This window comes from Haemaphysalis longicornis, unplaced genomic scaffold, assembly GCF_048455015.1.
Source record: "Haemaphysalis longicornis isolate Haplotype H1 unplaced genomic scaffold, Haemaphysalis longicornis Haplotype H1 scaffold_153, whole genome shotgun sequence".
Taxonomy (NCBI): Eukaryota; Metazoa; Arthropoda; class Arachnida; order Ixodida; family Ixodidae; genus Haemaphysalis; species Haemaphysalis longicornis.
The window spans coordinates 2629-22953 of record NW_027526260.1 but is presented as its reverse complement, the minus strand read 5'-3'; the positions used below and the strand labels follow the sequence as shown (position 1 = coordinate 22953).

General features: G+C 45.0%; 1 protein-coding gene across 2 annotated transcripts; it reads right to left on the bottom strand.

Moving 5' to 3' along the window:
• Window positions 1-26: 26 nt before the first annotated feature.
• Window positions 27-19694, bottom strand: LOC144165990 (inositol-tetrakisphosphate 1-kinase-like). Of its 2 annotated transcripts, none has more exons than XM_077695658.1 (7): window positions 19366-19694; window positions 15875-15899; window positions 12444-12569; window positions 11650-11767; window positions 3643-4076; window positions 437-581; window positions 27-244 (listed from the first exon to the last, which is right to left on the bottom strand). In XM_077695658.1, exons 1-7 carry the CDS (start codon window positions 19461-19463, stop codon window positions 108-110), a joined length of 1083 nt encoding a protein of 360 aa, XP_077551784.1. In that variant the 5' UTR covers window positions 19464-19694; the 3' UTR covers window positions 27-107. The 2 variants fall into 2 exon arrangements, with proteins under 2 accessions (XP_077551784.1, XP_077551787.1); XM_077695661.1 differs by having other exon boundaries at window positions 3685-4076.
• Between the last annotated feature and the right edge of the window lie 631 nt (window positions 19695-20325).

Here is a 20325-nt window from a genome sequence, read left to right as displayed (position 1 = left end):
TTGGCAGCAATCGAGCCTCCTGTAAAATGCTTCGAATGTTCATGTTTTTTTATGTAACCAGATGGCGATGAATGTGGCACGTGTGGAATTGTCGTCAGTGGTCTTTCTCAGTGGTGGGGCAATCGCCTGGGCGTCTCGTCGGACGAGTCCGATGTGTCGATGCCGGAGTCCGGCAGCTCCGAGCCGACCAGCTCTGCAAGCAGGCTGCTCAACTGGTCCAGAAAGTTGGTCACACCATCGTAACCTGCGCACACATTAAAAAAAAAGATGTGCTGTGCTGTGGCAACCTCACACTTGTGGAATTAAGATCAAACCGAGCTTTTCCACGATCCAGAGGGCAACAAAGTTGCAGCCTTTCTCCCACTACAGTGCACAATCCATCCCTCCCACCACGAGAACTACAATAAAGAAAAAAAAAACCAGGAGTGCAACTTGCCTGGGAAGTTGTTGACGTCGATGATGCAGAGCCGGCCGGTGTCTTTCTCGACGATGATGTCGATGCCGAAGAGGCGCTGGCCGAGCTGTTTCCGCATGGTGTCGACAATGAAGCGCAGCTTCCGAGGACACGGCATCGTATTCCCCTGAACACCGCAAAGTGGACAGCAGACACAAGCACCATGTTACCTTTCGGCCACAGCCAGGCACGCTGCAATTCCTGTGTTTGAGTTACAGTGGCCCTGCAGTTTCCCCGAGGCCCGAAGAACAGAGGGAAGACTAAGCTTTTAACACCCAAAGTTCCATTTCCTGTCTCCCCCTACCCCTTTAAAGTTTGTACGAGCATTTGCACCTTTCTACATTTGCTCAAACAGAATGCACAGACAGTCAATGAAAATTATTCGACCTAAAGTTGTGTGATGTCACGAAATATTCACTGTTTGGAGTGCTTGCATGTACTTTGTAGAAGGCCTTTGGTTACTACGTGGTGCCATTAAAAATGTATTAAGAGGGTCAGATGCATCAGGCAGCATCTGTCAATTGCAGAGTGCTGCTGCTAGCTATTTCTTTCTGTCATGCATTGGAGTTCAGACCATGTGTCCCAACAGTACAAGAACGAAGCCCTTTTACAGGCAGCCATTGGTGGACATTTAATAAAGCTCAGTAACTTCACCACAGTAGCCGACCGTTTTTTTGGACTCCGAGAATTCGGACTTGCTGGATATTTTGGACTTTCCCGAGGAACCGGCAGTTGTCCCATAGATGCAATGACTCACAAATTTTTCGGACTGCTCTTTTATTCGGTAAATTTTTCGTTCCCCTCCAGGTCCGAAAAATCGGTCGGCTACTGTATGGGTCATTAAAAATCGCAGACAATGCTTTAGCACAAAAAAATTTCGTACCAGGCAATATTACGCCTACGGTCCTCGGAAAGACCATTCAAAGGCCTGCAACTCCCATGCTTGCAATGCACAGCTCATTCCCATTAGCACAGTGCTTTCACAAGAACATGGCAATTTACTTTTTGTGACTTCTGCTCACACAGCTCAAGACCTGGAAGATTTTTACAGGACTGTGATTTGGGTGATTTGGTGAACACTCATGATGAAGATCAGCGTTGAAAAAACATGGCACAAAAGAACGAGAAAATACACAAAACACCGCTGTCTAGTTCTTGTTTTTTGTTTTTCTTCGTGTTTTTGCCGCGTGGCATGTGAGAGGAGGTTTAAAGGTGGGAAGAGAGAAGAAAGTAGGAAAGCAAGAGAAACAGAGAGAGAGGGGGGGATGCAAAATGCACAGATAGTCACGAAACCAGTAAGTTTTTGAGCCTACAGGTAACCCTGCTCATCCTTAATCATGTTGAACCTCAAACTTATGAAACTTAATGTTCACGAACTTACTGAATTAACACATTCAGAAGACCCCAATTTAACAAACAGTCGCCAATCCTGGTGACTTCTTTTAATCGATTCAAGGGAACGCTAGTTGGGCAAGTTGATACAAATTTATTGCTGGTTCAACTGCGAGCACAACTTATGCCCGTGCCACATGTACACGAAAAATGACATTAAGTGCTTAATGCCTTAAGATTTAATGCCATTCACTCTAATGTCATTTTCGGTTGAGGGAATTCCGCACAACTCATTCACCTTCACGAACGCCTTAAATTTGCCTACTCTCAAACGCGATGAGCACCAAATGAAACCAACAGAACTCTCAGCACCAGAGTGTTGACGCGGAAACGTAGCTGAACTTCTAAATAAGACGATTTTTTGTGCACTCTTGGTGGCGAAGTTTTGAAGAAGACGAAGCTCACTAAAACAGCGGCAAAAGGCAAAACATCGTGTTACTCGTCGTGTTAAGATTTGGCTACCGCTGGCAGGCGGCGGCAGCTGCTGAAGCCACTTTTAGAAACGGCTCACACCATTTTAAACAAAACACTATTTCTCATAACGTTTTCTTTCACGAAAAACATTTTTACCCCTTGTACAACATTTTTCTCCAAGTAAAAAAACTCAATAAAATACAAGCGCATTTCTCTTTTTGGTCACTATGACCATCGCGCCTAACACATTTAAGGCCTTTGCGCTTTGGCGTGTAGCACGGATCGCCCAAATAATGTCATTCAGTATCTTAAGACCTTAAATTAATGTCATTATTTGCGTATGTATGGCACGGATATTAGATGAGGATGAATCCCACGTAGCCTTCATTGCTTTGTCGCCCAAGCTGTGCAGTTGAACGACAAATTCATTTGTTACATCAACACCTTGGCAACGGTGTGAACAAAGGTAAGGACAAAGCGAACAAGACAAGCACTAACTCGCAATTACCGCAGATGCAGTAAAACCTCGTTAAAACAGAATGGGATATAACGAACGAATGGATATAACAAAGCCATCGTAATTCCCCTTGAAATTCCCACAGATGCTCATGTTTTTTAGACCTCGTTTTAAAGACGCTAAAATTTCCTAGGAATGGGTATAACCAACCTTTTTGTTCCGCTACAAGCATTTAAGGACCATTTTGGCACCCGTCGGGTCACTTTCTTATAGTGCACGAGTTTGTCGCATCATGGATATGGTAATTCGAAACTTGCCACGCTAAGGGCCGCTAACTCCAGTGCGCTAAAATGGCTGCAAGCGCCTGAAACACTAGCGAGGGTGAGCGTCTCCTGGGCCCCCGTAGGGTGCCTCGACCGGGATGCGGCAGACCTGCTGTGCCACTTCTTTGGCACTCACAATAAAAGGCGAGGACAGGCTTGAAATTGCAGCCGCAGCTGAAGAAGCCATCATTCGCCTGAAGGAAACACGGAAAAAAATCTACCAAGGACTTTTTCTCTGCGAAGTTAGCCGCCAGCTCGTGTGCTGTCGAATGATCATGGATGAGCCGTTCGGCGTGAATAAACACAATCCTTTGCTGGGTTTTTTTTCGCTTGTTTTCGTGGGATGCTATGAGTTTCCGTGGTGAGTACATCCTCTTTAGCATGTAAATTTTTCATAGAAATGCACATATGGTTATAACAAAGTAATGCGACCCCCCCTTTTCTTTATAACGAGTTTTTACTGTATCGGTCGAGATTTTTTAGCTCATCTCGTTCGCTTTGCTTATCCTCTTCATTTTTTGCGCTGTTGTTGCCAAGGTGTCACCGTACCAACCTGCCCAGCTTGTCACCACCATTTTACTCTGCATCAAGGTTGCACTTACACGCCTCTCAAGGCGCAAGTCGCGGTGACCACGACTACTCGCCTCCACTGCGGCGTCCGCGTTCAGCGGGGAGCTCGAGTGCGGCTTGGAGACGTCCTGGCTGTTGAAGAAGACGGTGGGCGTGTCGGCCGCCTGGAAGTCCCTCAGCGAGGGCCGCCACGTCAGGTGGTAACGCTGGTTCAGCACGTACACCTTGAGCAAGCGGCCGCCGTGGGCCACAAACTCCTGGGCCACGCAGGGCCCGCCCAGCCGCTGGAGGTCGGCCAGCCCCCGGTCGCCGAACACCAGGCACATCTGGTGGGCCCGCTTCATGCCGTGCGACACGAGCGGCTTGCACACGACGGGGAAGCGCAGGCCCCGCTCGCGCACGGCCGCCCGGTCTGCGGCCGGATCCGTGCCGCCAAGTTCCACGAAGGGCGGCACAAACACCCAGTCTGCGAGAGGCAGGGAAGAGAGTTCTTCGATGTACACCACTTGCGGAACTCCACTTCGGAATTCGGGAGCCACAAGCACCCCTGCTTTGTTGTAGCAGAGGGGTAAGCGTATTAACGCAGCACGTAGAGGACAAAAACTAAACTTTGCTAAACTTTTACAGTTGAACCTCGTCATAATGAACACTGATATAGCGAATTAAATACAAATTTTTGTTGGTCGCGCTTCATTTCAATGAGACTTTCAATGTTTGCACAATGTCCGAGTCCTGTAATCTTACAGCTGTGTATCACATGTACCGTATTTTCACGCTTATAACCCGCCCGTGCATATATTCCGCACCCCCACTTTCAGCCCACTGAAAAAGAAAAAAAAAACCTTCACGCATTGCCCACACATTTGATACAGGAAAGGCTGCGCCAAAGCTACTCCTCAAGCAACACATCGCATACTATGTAGACAGAAAAAGCGTATATTTAGCTAATGGAATACACTGACTGCAAGGCGAAACTCACAATTCAGTAATAGAATTCAGTTGTTAGAGTGCGCTCGTCCTTGTTTTTCCGTCCTTGTCCTTGCATGTTTTATAGTGTGTTACTGCGTAGGAGTTTCATGGCACAAGGCGCACTGTTGTGGAGCTGCACTAAAGGAAAAATCAAGGTATTATCCGCACCCCTACTTTTCCACTGAAATTTTCGCATTTTTGGTGGGGGTTATTGGCGCAAAAATATGGTACTTATTATGCATGTTCACGTATCAATGTATACGTACAGACATGCACAAATAAAACACGATCACGAAAATATGAACCAGAACACAAAAACGTGCGATTTCTTTTTATCCCAGTCTAATTGACACGTAGCTTAATTACAGTACCAAAGTTGGGAAATGTGGCTTTCGAAATATACCAATGGCTCGACCTTCACGAACAGTATTCTTTAATTTTGAGTGTCTTGGTTCATATTTTTGTGCTCGCATTCCATTTGTCCGTGACTACGTATTGAGTCTTTCAAGTCCGAAAAACAAATGCAATGCTACTTGTCTTGTAAGCCTCTAAGATTTACGCAACGGTACTGGCCCTGTAGGAGTAGATATTTCTACTGATACAGCTCCGGTAATTAAACAGCAGCCATAAAAATAAGGGGCTTTGTTCTAAATTTAAGAGACGCGGCGCTTGTGTTTTGTGAAAATATTTAGTGAGACGCACAGCTGTATGTGCGGCTCAGAAGAGGCATATGGCAAAAAACCTTTCTCTCCAAGGGATTCCCATACAGCCGCTGTGTATGCAAGCCTTGCTCAAGACAAAAAAAAAGTTCACGAGATCCTTTGATGACTCCACCTAAACTAAAGGCTCCCAGTGACATTAAGGAGTGAATTAACCATGCACTGTGTAAACACGACTATGAACGCTGCGGCAAGCTATGATGCAACACAAAACAGGGCACACCTTCACATTAATGTCTGCTTTGTTTTTGCCAATGCAGGCAGCAAGGCAGAGGGGCTTTATGAAAGGCACCCTGCTCTCGCAGCAGACTACCAGAGCCTGTACAGTTAAACCTGAATGTAACGAACCTCTATGTCACGAATTCCTGGATTTAACGAAGTTTTCCAATTCCTCATTGTAGCCCCATTGAAACTAGGGCTGGGCATCAGTTAAAAATGTTAGTACGATTAATCGGTAGGCTTTAATCGGTTAATTAATCAATTAATCGGTTGCATTGGTTTAAGAAGGGCAATGATAAAATTATTTTTTTAATGACTATAAAAATACAGCAGCACATATTATCAATATTTTCTTAGGCCTGCTCACAGTTTTTTGTAGTGGTTTGGGGGAAGAGAAAAGGAAAGGAAGTGCACTGGGGATATCATTGAGCTCTGCAGGGAGCTCACCTGCATACAACCCATTGCGGGGGAAGGGGAGTAGAGAGGTATGAAAGGATAGAGCACAAATAGAGAGCAATAAAAAAAGGGCTAAGTCAGGCTAGCACATCACATACATCCCAGATGAGCTGACCAGATTATCATCATGGCGGTGATGCGGGCGAGATGCTTACCAGTGTTCGTCACTCCCACTATTTCTGGAATCAGGAACATTGGCACGTGCCGTAATTGCAGGAGGACTCGATTAATTGTGGTTCACTTACACCATAGTTGATTTATACAACGGTAAATCGGTAGGCATGCCCGCTCGACTTTTTTCGTATTATGCATATTTGTATTTAGAGTAGCCATTCCCCCACCTGTCTTGGATATCAGCTTGCAGTGTTAGTCAGTATCCCCGAGCATACTTACATCGATTTTCATTGTGAAGTAAGGTGGGTTATTTGAACACGAATATGATCATGGATACGCTTGTGCACAAAAAGACATTAATCGCAACTAAAGCATTAATCGATTAATCGAAAAGTTAATTGATCAATCACCCACCCCTAATTGAAACCAATGTGCTTGCGACTTCTATGTATTCGAAGGTGGTGCGACGGTTAACCTTGATGTCACGAATTTGCTAAGCTGATGAGCCATTTGGCTGGAAAACTGGCTGGAGAAATGCACTAATTCAGGGAACTTCGCCGTCACCACAAACTAGCGTGTGTTTCTTTCCAGTGTGAGTGCGGTGTCGGTAAAGGCGTGCTTGTTGGCATGTGGTCAGGCGTTTCCACTGCCATATATGGTGTCAGTTCGTCAGGGATGAGCGAATCCGGCTGCAGCTTCTTAAAACAAGTTCGCAATTTTAAATGCCGCCTCCGCTGGAGAGAAAGCAGATCGTCGCCGCCCGGCACAGTATCCCAGCTAACACCCCCTCAACAATTTTGAGTGCGGCAAAGAGCATCATGTTAGCGAGAAGACGTCCTTTCAGAATAAGTTTGGTCCCTAAACCAGGGCCCGTTTGCCCGAACGCGATAAGTGCGGGAATAAGTTCTCAACTGCGACTTTAGCGATGTCTAGGTAATAAGTCGTTTGCCCGAAACTGATACAAACGCTCGTTTAAGGTAGCGTTTCCATCGGGTTTTTTGGCAACCGGCTTAATTGCCGTGGCAGACTCCAACTTATTGGCGTCTTATTCGTAAGCGGGAACTTAATTGGGAACTTATGCGTACGGGCAAACGGGCCCAGGTTAAGGCACCGAAAAGTGTCTAAAGGCAAAAATGGTACTTAAGTTCCCTTTTGGGAGTACAGGGCTAAGTGACCTTGCTTTGTAGTGGCGTGTAATGACTGAGTTTGTGGGAAAGCAGGAGACTCAAATCACGCAGTTTTTCACTGTGAAGTAAATCCTTTGAGAGTGAGTTCGCCATCATTTATGTCTAGCATTTTGGTTTCGTTTCTGCTTCATTCACACGAGCTTAAACTCGAAACCTGCATCTAACGAAAAATTGCGAATTTTTGTCAAATTCGTTACATCCAGGCTTAACTGTACTCAAAATATGCCTAAAAACAAGCAGCTCCGCTGCTCACAGATATGACCCTGGACAAAGCAAGAAACGACCAAGCAAGCACGAACAGAAAAGCAACATGACTTGATTGATTGTTGGGTTTAACGTGACGACGCAACGCAGGCAATGAGGCGCGCCGTAGTGGAGGGCTCCGGATTAATTTTGACTACCTGGGGATCTTTAACGTGCCCCAAAATCTCGAACACACGGGCGTTTTTGCTTTTCGCCTCCATCAGAAAAGCAGCCGCGGCGGCCGGGAATCGAACAAAAGCAACATGACTTATCGTCACTTAAGACAGACAATGTCACGAGATAATGACAACCGCCAAGTGCGATTGCAAGCTTTACACCACTTACATTGAATCGTGGATAACAGATAGGGAGAAATAACTGCTTTTGAGCTCAAGGGGTGCGAATGGTGTGGGCGCTACAGATAACTCGAGGCTCTAGAACTGCACTAAACATTGGAAAATAAACGATTACGGAAATTGAACTCCAGAATGTGGCCACACGTTAAGTGTGGCCAATTCATTTAAGTGCTCCTTTAGGTGTCACACACCGTACTGAGTGTTGTAGGCAGTAACCATATCGAGTGGTTAAGTCAAAAAATGGTTTGCGTGATGCACTGCGCAAGTCTGGACCCCGCGTGGCCTGTGCCTCGAGCTGAGCACCAGCTCAGGCCAGTGTTCACCTGGGAGCAATAAAGCTATTTTGTGTTCTGACCTCCGACACTGAGGGTTTCAATTTAACTTTACTGAGCAAAGTTAGCTTCAAGAAAAGACGCAAAAAAGAAAACTATGATTAGGAGAAAAAACTGCAATCAAGAACCTTCCATTTTGAGGCCTTGTTGAGACTGAGTCGTGACAAGGCTCTGTTCTACACCAAAGCTTAGCCTCAGCATACCTACAGTATGAATTTTTTTCTTCGGAGTCCAGCTCAAATTTTCTAAACAGTTCCACCCTTTTAACAGAGCTACGGTGTGCCACAATTCACTTGCACAATGCTGACATTAACCCTTTCAGCTTTGAATTTTCAACTTCAAGCAAAACAATGTTTTCTGCGTGTTTTCATAAATTTTATGATCCAATAAGCCCCCAAACAAAAAATAGGGCTGGAAGTGCAAGTAATAACAGATTTATTAATGAGGCAATTAATTAGGACATGTGGCAATTAAAAATTTTATGTCGAGTAGAAACATCACTTTTGCATATTTTCCTAAACGTCATGACTACATGAGCCTACAAACAAGAAATGAGCTTCGTAGTGTACACATTTATAGGTTTACAAGCTTGGGAATAAAGCTCGGACCGCCACTTTTTTCAGCCTCAACGTCATAATTTCGTCTTCACCGGAGCTGCTGCTTCTTTGTAGCATGCAGCTTCACTAGAATGAAACAGTGATATCCATCGCAACAGGCATCAATAGAGAAAAAATCCTCAAAGAGCTAGCAGTTTTGGTTTCGTTCTGTATGCGCTAGAGGAACTTTTATTTGATGGCATCAATTGACACCACCAGGACCAAAAGGGTTAAAGCAAATGCAGCGATATTGCACAGTGAAAAAAGTGCCGGGTGCCACACGAAGCTAGTTAGTTTCCCCAGTAGTTAAAACTTCTCACCACCATTTTGCATCGAGTTGGTTCGAAGTCTCATATAACAAAAAAAAATTGTTGCAACAAACTTCTCATTACCATTTTTCATCACGTTCATTCCAAGTCTCGCACAAACAAAGTAAAAAGATTGTTTGTAATTCCTTTTTGGTTCAATAACCTGGCTTGTAGCAATGCACAATGGATGCTAATTACACAAGCAAGAGCAGGCCACAGAAAAGACGAAAAAAATTATCTTTGATGTTTGCTATCCAGGACCGCACGTGCTCTATTTAAAAGCAAGAGCTTCCGTCATTAGAGGTCAGCCACGATTGCACAAAGTTTTAGTGTGTGTCAGCAGTGTCAAGTGTGGACACTGGATACAATCTTATCGCCGACACGAGTAGACTGTTTCCGCCGGGCCTGATTACACAGTGCGGTGTGGGCGTATCTCGTGACGAAATGCCGCTACACTCCGTACACACTCACGTACGTACCCTTTGCAATGATTGCATAGACGATTGTAACGATTGCAATGCTTGGAAATCATCGGACAGACTCCCACGGAGTTCTCAAAACAGTTTGGCCTGCCGTTCACAATGAGTCAGTGTAACGCGGCAATACATAGCTTTTGCACGGGAGAAAAAAAAAAAAAAACAGCTCTAGGCAGCAGTCTAAACGCGAAATTTTCTCTTGCCTCACCAATGACGACTGCCCACCCCAAAATGCACGGCAGGAAAGCCAACTTTCTCTGACAACGATGACGATTGTGGGTGAAGTAAAAACGGTCGAAACATGAAGCTCTTTCTGGTCAAAAGCCAATGTCTTTAAAGGCCGACAGTCCGCAGTCCAAGTTGCTATGCCCAAAACGAATCCTTCACGAGATTGGAATTTGATTCAACTAGGTTTGCGGTAGAAGAAAGTTTCGTGTTTCAACCATTTTTGTCATGAGACAAAGGGGCATTTGAATTTTTTACACATTCTATGCTTGTAACTTATTAGAAATCTCGTTTATAAATATTAATTTAGACTTGTTAACTTAAAACTGATATTTAAACAGAGATTACAATTTTTACGTTTGGCTGCCATCACAAGCCAATGCCTATGGGTTTTTACTGTCAACCTTCAAGTAACTAGCCAGAGAGAGAGGTGCTCAGACAAACATTGGCCTAGACCGTGACTTTGCGTTAATTCCTCCTTTACTTTTCAACAGCGAAGCTGTTTAGCAAATCGCAATTTTTCGTGTGCGCAGTTAAAAATACCAAGAAATTGCTGAGTGCGCGCACGTGAGCGCGGGCCCCGCGGCGACCGCTCGGCAGTTAACAAAACCAAGAAAATGCCCAGTGCTCGTGTGTGCGTGCCTCACGACGACCGGCCAGCGTCCCCTGCGCACGCTTGTCAAGCTAAGTGTACCCGCTTAGGGAGATCGGCCAAGATCGGCCAAAAAAACACTCCAGCATTTGCCATAATTGTGCAACACTTGTCCAGAATGAGAAATACTCCAGCGTTCGCTGTAACCATGGCAAAACTTGCTCGGAACGAGAAAGACACGCCGTAGCGTATTCCCCTCCAAGGTGATGTCCAATAATTATCACTTCCAAAAAAATGAAAAAAGCTCCCACTTATAGCCACAATGATGCAGTAAATCGCTACTTTCAAGCCTTATGCGTTAGTGTGAGTTTCCTTCATTTATTTCATTGCTTGAAAGGTAAAAAGGCTGAGGTCTGGTAAGAGCAACTTTTCCGCAGCCCAGGTTGGGTGAGAGGGAGAAAATACCTAAACTACATGAAGAGGTCAGCGTGGTGTGGTGGATGACTTGCAATGCCATCTGGTGAAAATGGTGAAAACTAAGAACATAGGTGTACACACACATACACTCATCATCATCCTGTCTACGCCCACTGCAGGGCAAAGGCCTCTCCCATAGATCTCCAATTATTCCGGTCCTGTGCTAACTGCGACCAATTTATGCCTCACCACGCTTCACACACACACACGGCTATCCTCTAAAGAAGGAAAAAGATTTTTGTGTCGTGTGACACAAGAGTCTGAGCAGCCTTGCAAGACACAGAATGGAAGAAATTTTTGGCAGAATCTTTCCTCGGTCTCGGAGCATACAAAGTCAAGTAACCAAAGAGGCAACAATCGCCATCCACTTTCTTGCAAAGGGAAAGCAGAATACTAGATCCTGACACCTACTACTAATAGTTTCTGAGAAAGTGTACATAACTACAAATGGTTCCCATCTCCACGACATGCAGCCAAGGACTACGTGGGAAAGCTACACAGTTTTTTTTAGTAAACTCTGAGTAAATACTAAAGAACTTCGTAAGTTACAAAGCGAAGGCTTCGCCAAGCAAAAGGCTACTTAAACACTGCAATTCCACGACCCCGCCCTCTTGAAATCGAAACGGAAACCGCACATGACACAGCCAAAGTAAAGTGTGGCACCCATTAGTCTGCACTGCCATTCCAGCGCCAGCACTATTGCAGCTCCAGTGCAACTCTGCTACCGCACCAAGGTTCCACCCACAGGTCTCTTCCCCACCCCTGCACACCTGTAGTGGCCAGGGGGCTCTGCTCGACAAGGCGGTACTGGTGGTACCGGTTGAGCACCTTGCGCACGTTCTCCAGGGGGTCCACCACCACCACAGCTGGGTGCGCACGGCAGTAGCGCTGCAAAGAACACCACAACACCAACACACCTTCTTCACCAGGAGCATATCAGGCTTCACATCTTCAATGACAGCGTCAATGTAACATTTTTGGTGGTTTAACACATTGACGCTACACTTGGGCCATGAGGCACATCGTAGTGGAGGGCTCTGGATTAATTTTGACCAACTGGGGATTGTTAAAGCGCACCAAAATGTCGACACATGGGCTTTCTTGTCTTTTGCCTTTATCAGACAAGCGGCCCCTGCAACTAGTATCAAACCTACACCCTCAAGCTCAGCACACTGAGCCACCGCAGTGGGTTGAGGGTGCCAATGCAAAGGTTGCACTGACACAGCAGGATTAAGGCACACCACGAGGTTGCTGCATATCATATTCATTACATCGGCGTCAGCAATGAGTTTCGCCTGTAATTCATTCTGTCCACAAACATGGGACGCTTTTTAATTATTTCCCCATATTCAACAACAAAAAGAATTCTTGAACTACCCACGATAGAGTTCTGCACAGTTTTCAGAGTACACTTGCAACCCCACACTGCAACAAACACTCGTTCGAGGCGTTGCGTCTGCCCCGACGCCTTTTTTTCTTTTATTTTTTTTTTTTTTGAGGAGGCAGAGGAGTGGTGTGATGATTTGTCACCTTAAAGCAAGTTCACACAAAGGCCACCACCCACCTCAAATTCCTCCGTAATCCGCTGACACTCCGTGTCGCCGTGGTCCGCACGGACCAGGATGTCGCAGAACTTGTGCACAATGGCCGCCAGGGGGCCCTGCTCTTCCAATGGCCGGGACAGGTCCAGCTAAACGGAGGACGGAACGACCAGACGCGTCAGCCACAATTCTCAAGGCACTTACTTCCGACTTTGGAGTCCAAGGAATTCATACTAACAGAGTAAAACTTCCACTCCCAGAAACGTTTCGTCTGTCCATTTGTCCATCATGAGAAAAACAGTCAAAAAATCGTTTACTTGAAAATGGCATTTGCGGCATCGACGACCATTTTTCTATCAGTCTGCAAATTTCCCCATAATAAGGCACCATATTTTATTGTAAACAGCATTTTAAAGTGCACTCTACAGCTCAGTTCACACAGAATTCGATGGTGAAACAGTGCTTTTCTTGCAGCGCGAAGCTAGCATTTCGCCCTAGGATATCTTGGCACCCGGAGCAGATGCAACTGTAATTTTTTTTTGCTTATGATACCTAGATGTGTGGAGAATACAATGTTGGAAACAAATTTTTCAAATGGAGGCTTCGGAAAATTATTATTTTGTTTAATTGACACCACCTCTGAGCAATTTCTGGCAGAGTGGAGTTCAGTGTGTTGTAAAATCAGCAAAAATAGCTAAATCAAAAAACTCCTTCCAACGTTGTATTCTTTAGTCATTTGTCTGCCTAGCCACAAGGTAATCATCATTCTGTATGGAGTGGCTATTTTGTAATTCTGACCCAAAACTGACCCAAAATAATGGCAATTAATCATTAATTATCTAAAAAAATAGTAAACTTTCACAAAAAATGTAATTGGAGATTTGAAATCGGCACAAAAAACTCCATAATGCTGTGCATGGAAGGCACATTTGTTGCCCATCTTCTAACAACTTGAGTGTGGGCGGCAAGCCACATGTTGAAGACGCTTCTGATGAAAATGTAGTCACGAAGACCACGGGGACAGAGAACGCACAATTCCCTGACCTCTTCTACTTAGCAAGCCCCCTCAACCGAATTAAGCCTGACACAATGTGCAAAAACAAATTTACCCTGGCCTCCTTTCTCACCACAAGAAACACATTTTCTGCCATTATGAAATGTGATTAGAAGTGAGCCAGAATGTTTTGTAACTAGGTACGCTTTCGTCGAACAAGTTACCTACGTCATTTTTATTAATGTACGAGCATTTTTTTTTTTTAGCTATCTCGCTAAAATTTCCCAATATGTACATCTGTTTAGCCTCGTAACAAAAAGCCGCTGTTACCGTAAGAAGTCCCACACACAAACACAGCCATCATAACCACTTCTCACTAACGACAACAATAGCAAGAACTTTCAAGTATGCCAAGCAATGTCAAGTAGTTAGCAATTATATTCCAAGTTAAAGTAGTTCAAATAAACTCTAAGTAATTTAAAACAATCAGTCTTTCACTTCAGTTTCAAGTACTAATTGCAAGTACTCAAATTCATCCAAGCAATTGTACGAGTGATTCTTTCAAGCCCTCCCCTTCAAATACAATCATCTCAAATGCATTTTGTCCATCTTATTTTTACCCTTTCAGGTTGCTCAAGTAGAATGATAGGCACAAAATGTGAGGGGGTAAACATCCACAGCCCACGTGCATCAGAAACAGTGCAACGAAAAGCCAGACAGTTGCCGGGACAGACTGCACAGATAACACTGACATTGGAACCCGAACCCCATGCCTGGTCAGGGCCAGCACAGCGCAGATCAGAGCGCCTATCACTTATTCCGCGCTCTGTGCAGGCCACGCGAGTGCTATGGCAAAGGTTTACAGTAATCAGCCAGATATTGTCACACTAACTTCCCCCTACGGAGCATATAAAAAGAATATGTGTGTCTTCACCGGGCCTTCAAGACAAAATACAAGTTTCGCTCACTCAAGAGATTGCTAAAATAGAAGTTTCGCTCATTCAAAAGATTGCTAAAATAGAAGTTTCGCTCATTCAAGAGATTACTTTGTTACCAATAACGCAGGTACCAATTTTGTCGCACGTTTCCAACAACTAAGCTAGATATTAGGGAAAACAGGTGAAACAGTGGAGACTTTTCCCAGCCACTTTATCGCCGGGTCCTTGTGACATCACTGGGACTTTGGGTGGTTGGCGACTGCCTCAACGCCACCACCACCACTGTGCAATTGTAGTGGGGACTCTATTAGTTCCATTTGATGATACCAATGCAAAGATGCAGTTAAGAGGGCACGTAGGTCTTAAACCAAAAAACTTTATTTTTAGAGTTATGATGATGAAAATTGGAGGGACTTGTGTAGTTTTTCGTTCTGATTGTAGATATAAATTTTGTTTTTGTGTTAAACAACTACAATCAAATTCAGATTTTTATATTTGATTTTGTGACAGCTTTTGTAAAAAAAAAAACTGCAGCAGGGATGCAGCTGAACAAAGTACGAGTGAACTGTGCGTAAATCGAGGAGGACAATGAGACTAGCATCATAATTCTATCTCGTCTGCAACAGAAGTTACGACTGTTCGAAGTTTTGGCCTTAAAAGCAAGACCAGGTTTTCCGGTTCCCACTTTTCAAGCCCGGACTTCAAACGATCGTACAAAAATTTCTTCTGGAGCTGGTTAGGAGCTGACAGGGTTCCCTTAGGCTAGTTCTTCCAAGTTGAACAAAGCCACGTTTTGTCTTCATGGCAGCAGCCTTAAAGCATTGAACAGCCTGTTCAAACTTTTGCGTACCATATTTTTGCGCATATAACCCGCACCAAAAATGCGAAAATTTCAGTGGCAAAGTAGGGGTGCGAATTATACGCGGGGTTTTTTTCCTTTAGTGCGACTTCAAGGCAATGCACATTTTATCGTGAAGCTCCTACGCAGTAACTCTGACTAAGCCTTCCATGGCAGCAATTGCGCAAAACATACAAGAAAAAACATCCACGAGCGCACTCTAACCACTGAATCTTATTACAGAATTCTGACTTTCGCCTTGCAGTCAGTGTATTCTACTTGCTAAATATACGCTTTTTCCGTCTACATAGTATGTGATGTGTTTGCTTGAGCAGTAACTTTGGTGCAGCCTTTCTTGTATCAAATGTGGGGGCAATACACAAAGATTTTTTTTTTCTTTTCCAGGGGGAAGTAAGGGCGCAGATTATGTGCAGGGGTGGGTTATACGCGCGAAAATACAGTACACACCTTATGACTCCGGCATTCCAGATCACTAGGCAGCACATTAGAAGAAAGACAACACAGGGACACGCACTCTTTTTATCGCAAGGTTTGCTTCAGCAACTTATTGAAATGTAACGCGGGTGGGTTAAAAGTTGAGAGGCACCTAAAATCTAACAAACGCCATTCTCGAACGATTTTGTACCGGTGCGACTGTTTACAGTCACAGGCCAATGCCCTTACCTTGACCAGTTCCAGCCCATGCGACCTGCAAGACAAAAAGAGGCCGATAAGACACGAACTATACGGGCATATGCTATGCACAGCATTGTAACTTTAGAATGGGTCATAAGGAACACTAGATTCTGTGGACACTATCTAGTTGTTTTTTGCTTTATCAAGACATAGCAGGGCAGAACAATAGCTGCTCAGAACAATTCACCCAATCATTACGAGTGCTTTCTTCCTGTTTTGGCTGTAGCTAAACTCGTAATGAGATGATGAGATGCCAGTTATTGGAAGCTACATTCCCCATGATTATAAGACATTTCCTCCCACTTTATAGCTGTAGCTGCACGATAGATAAGCTGGCAAGATGCCAGTTATTAAAAGCTACATCCTTGAATAGTTATAGGCAAGCTAGTGGGATGCCTGTTATTGAAACCTACATTCCCGGGTGATTATAAGCCATTTCCTGCCATTGTGGCTATAGCTACGCTGTGTATAAACTGACGAGATTCCAGTTATTAAAAGCTCCATTATTGAATAGTTATAGGAAAGATAGTGGGATGCCTGTAATTGAAAGCTACATTTTTATGTTTGGGGGACAGGCAATGCATTTAAAAACGAGGGGTTTGTTTGCACGGTCGTTCTGCAACAGCAAGCAAACAGCAATGAAATTTTTGTACAGCAAAGCTAGCAGAAGTGGCTGAGAGAAAGCAACCACCAGTCAACATCAGTATAGACTAGCCCAACTATCTACCTAACTAATGGGGCACATGATGCGCAGTCGAAATGCTCGAACATGCATCTGGAGTGGTACCACTGCAACACCGCATGTCAGAGGTATTTTGCACCAAAAAGCTCGCTGCTGGTAGAGTGGTGCAATACACAAGGCACGTGCCATACTCTATCTAAAAAAGTGGCCTCTAGGTGGTCGCTCTTGAAACGAGTAGGAAGTTTTAACTTATCTGGGTATTGCCCAATGCAGCTTCAATCGTGTCACAAAATGCACCAAGTGCTTCCCAAGAAGAGGTTACGCAACCCCACGTACGCCTTGCCTGTTTTTTACTCCCGGCGGCAACGTCTCCAAGCTGTGATGCAATCCACACTAGCTTCTTTTGCAACCACATGAAAACGTTTTTTGCGCTGCTATGGCTTTAATGTTTTCACTTGATGTCGTTCTTTCACAACCGTGCGTGCATAATTAAGGGGGCATCGTGAGGAAAGCTAGGGCGTTTGTGAATGGTTCTTGGCACCCAATGTTTGGGTCCGCAAGTGTTTTAATAAAGTGATACACTTAAACAAAGCTGAACCTTTAGAGAAATGTCTACATTATTACGTGCGTTTCAGGCTGCCTCGAATATTTTCTGGTGCTCTAGTGCAGATATTTTAAAACAAGTTACACCACATTGCGACGCTACAAAAATAATTGTTTTTATTGCCCACGCCATTTTAATAGGGTTGCCACCTTAACCGGTTTTGGACTGGCCCGACCGGTTTTTTAGACCGCGGGCTGGTTGCCGGTCTGTACCTAAAACGGGCCGACATCGGCCGGTTTTTTGGCTATCGTGCAGTGGCTATTTATTTTTTTGGCATTTTGTAAGTGTCAATACAGCCACTAACACGATAAATACGTGTCAACAAGCTCTGCAAAGACACGCGAGCCGAGAAAATATGTCGCCGAGCGTGATTCCTCAGATGGAAGGGGACCAAAGGGAGGTATAACAACACGAAATGCCGCCGGCGCGGCCAGCAAGGGTGGTTACTTTTTGCTGCAGCACATTCGGAGCAATAACCAAAATCTCGATCACTTTGAGTACAAGCGTTATGTGGATTTCTCTGTGGGAAAACGCGACAATATATGACATTGTATGTCAAAAAGAACAAAAAAAAAACTGTGACGTCTGTTTTTTAACACAAGTTCAACCTTCTATACAGCACCCCTACCCCCGAAGGGCCGGTTTTTTTCTGCGGGGAAAGGTGGCAACCCTACATTTTAAATATAAAGACTTCTATGTAGTCCAGCTGTAGATCAAGTCTTCACGTTCCTCTAATAAAACAAGCTGTGCTAAATTCAACCACTAAACTAGCTCTTACTAGCACTAAACTAGCCCTCACGCATATACAAGTGTGTGTATAACTATGTAGATATTCTATTCCATTGCCCGTTCTATACTCCATCCATCTGTCTTTCACCACGCTGTTATTTTGGTGAATTTTCTTGTATCGCGTTCACCCACTACTTCTTTAAAGCCTGGCAATCAGGCAAGCAGAATGCCAATAATTAAAATAAAATAAACATACAATACAATCGTGCTGCATTTTTCTGACGAATAGGTAGTCGACCAAGAGACGGCACTATCGTTGCGATTTCTAGTGTGCTCCATGGTTTGAAATGCTTGTATTCCCATAAAACAAGCATAGTTTCATAAAACAGCTGCAAACCGGGCTTTAACGCACGTATCTCAATATAAATTACGTTTAATAGGCCAGTAAACAGTGACCGTTCTCACATCTAGGTTAGGCATTGCTTTTTGTTTAGACAAGTGATATGACGCAACCCAGGGAAAGGGTTATAGAACGAGTTGCAAGCCGGATGTTTCTAAACAAGTAGGGCCACAAGAGCCTGCGAAGATAAACATACAACCCAAACAAGCTCGATTGCATGAACAACTTCAAACCTTGCTAAAATCAGTTTGTAAATGACTACAGTTCAACCTCTCACCACATCAGTTTTCAAACTACGAAGGCAACCCGGTCATTTTGGTGGCCTTTGCAACAGTTCACAGCAATAAAATTCATTTTTTTTTTTTTACCTTCAGTGCCTTTTGCGAAAGTGGTTTTGCCTAACCAATTACTCATTATGACACATTCTACTGAGTCAATCACTTAATCAGCGAAAAATGGGGTCGAGGAGGTAGGGCCAGTGTGCATTACCATATTTTTTGTTCTTTGCCGAAACATTAAGAGGCTGTAATTTTTTTAATATAGCTCTTTGATTGCATTGCAGAAATATCCGTACAAGCTTTCATCAGCCCTTGTTTACTTGATTTTTTTTCCAATTTTAAGGGCTTCATTTCGCCACCAATGCGAATAAACGATTTATACCCAACAGAATACCGTAAACGGGAACTCTATAACCGCGAAAATTAAATTGCTTAGTGCGTAGTCATCCGAGGTTGGTGGAAAAAAAAAAAAAAAAAAACGTGCAATTTGCAGCGAGCGCACGCCAATAGCGAAAAGCCTGGCGGCCGCACAAGCTCAGACTCCACAATTTGCAAAACACCGCAGTCGGAGCAGGCACTTAAACCGGAAGCCACTTCCCCTGTTGCGAAACTACTCGGAGCGATCGACTTGAACGTGGCCGTCCACGGCGCAACCACCAAGTCGTCGTACCACGATCGCGTACCACGATACCCTTGGCCACCCGCACCGCGACATCGTGCGCGTCGAGCGGCGGGGCCTCCGGACGCCTCGAAGTCGCGGAGGGGGGCGTTTGCGAAAGTGCTTACGAGCAGGCCTGCTTGAAGTCGTCGGTGCTCAATTCCCGGCTCTTTTTGTCGCCCCACCAAAATCCGATTCGGGGCCGGGGGGCTTCCATGTTGCACATGTCGCGCCGCCGGCTGCTGTCAGTGCACACTCGGGTCCGCCGAGACCCGCGCCGCGACGGATGTCACCACTAACAGCGGACGCACGCCGTTCACGCGGCGGGAAAGGCCATCACGTAACCCAACACGCGCCCGCAGTCGTCGCGCACAAACACCACGCACAGACGTACGCATCCGCCGACCGCCGAACTGCTGCTCCGCTCCGCTCGTTCCGCTCGTCGCCTGTGTTGTTTTGAGCCGCAGCCGTAGCCAGGATGCGGCCAGAACGAGCCAGGATCGGTGCGCTGGTTGGCGCGCTTTTCCTTGTCGCTGCGTTGGGCGCATTTCGCAACGTTTTCGACGAAGTTTTTTTCCTGGTTTCTTTAGTGCGGATGCTTTTGTGAGCAAAACGTAGTGCAGGCAATGAAATAAGCGTTTACAAAATGCTTGCGCGTGCTTGCTGGTTTGCGCGCGTTCAGAGCTCCAGCTTAAATCCTTTTGACTAAGCGCAAGATTGTCCTTGTCTTCTGTGTCCGTATGCTTTTGTGGAATACCAACTAGCCCGAACGCAAGACGCATTTATTTGACTGAACCAGTAGGTTTTTGCGACTGCGATAAATACCGGCTTAAACACGTGGCCGGACGCCTTGCACGTTACTTTAAACTACACTGCTGGAAAAACACCGCTTGATTGTGCCATACGATAAGGGAGGTAATCCGAGAACTGGGAGGTTAGTCTGAGTAAAGTTTGTTATTGTATGAAGCTCTTAATTGCCACACCAGACGGACGCAAAATTGGATTAGAAAATTATGTGCCATCACGAGGCTGCGAACGTGGATGACCAGCGAAGCCGGCGAAGCTGCTGAAAAACCACTACACCATAT

Bases quoted from the DNA above. Each gene is read 5' to 3' on its own strand.
- LOC144165990 (XM_077695658.1), bottom strand. From the start codon at position 19,463: ATGTGCAACATGGAAGCCCCCCGGCCCCGAATCGGATTTTGGTGGGGC. The intron at 12,570-15,874 runs GTAAGGGCATTG...TCCTCCGTTTAG, and splicing joins ATGGGCTGGAACTGGTCAAG to CTGGACCTGTCCCGGCCATT. The intron at 11,768-12,443 runs GTGGGTGGTGGC...TGTTCTTTGCAG, and splicing joins GGATTACGGAGGAATTTGAG to CGCTACTGCCGTGCGCACCC.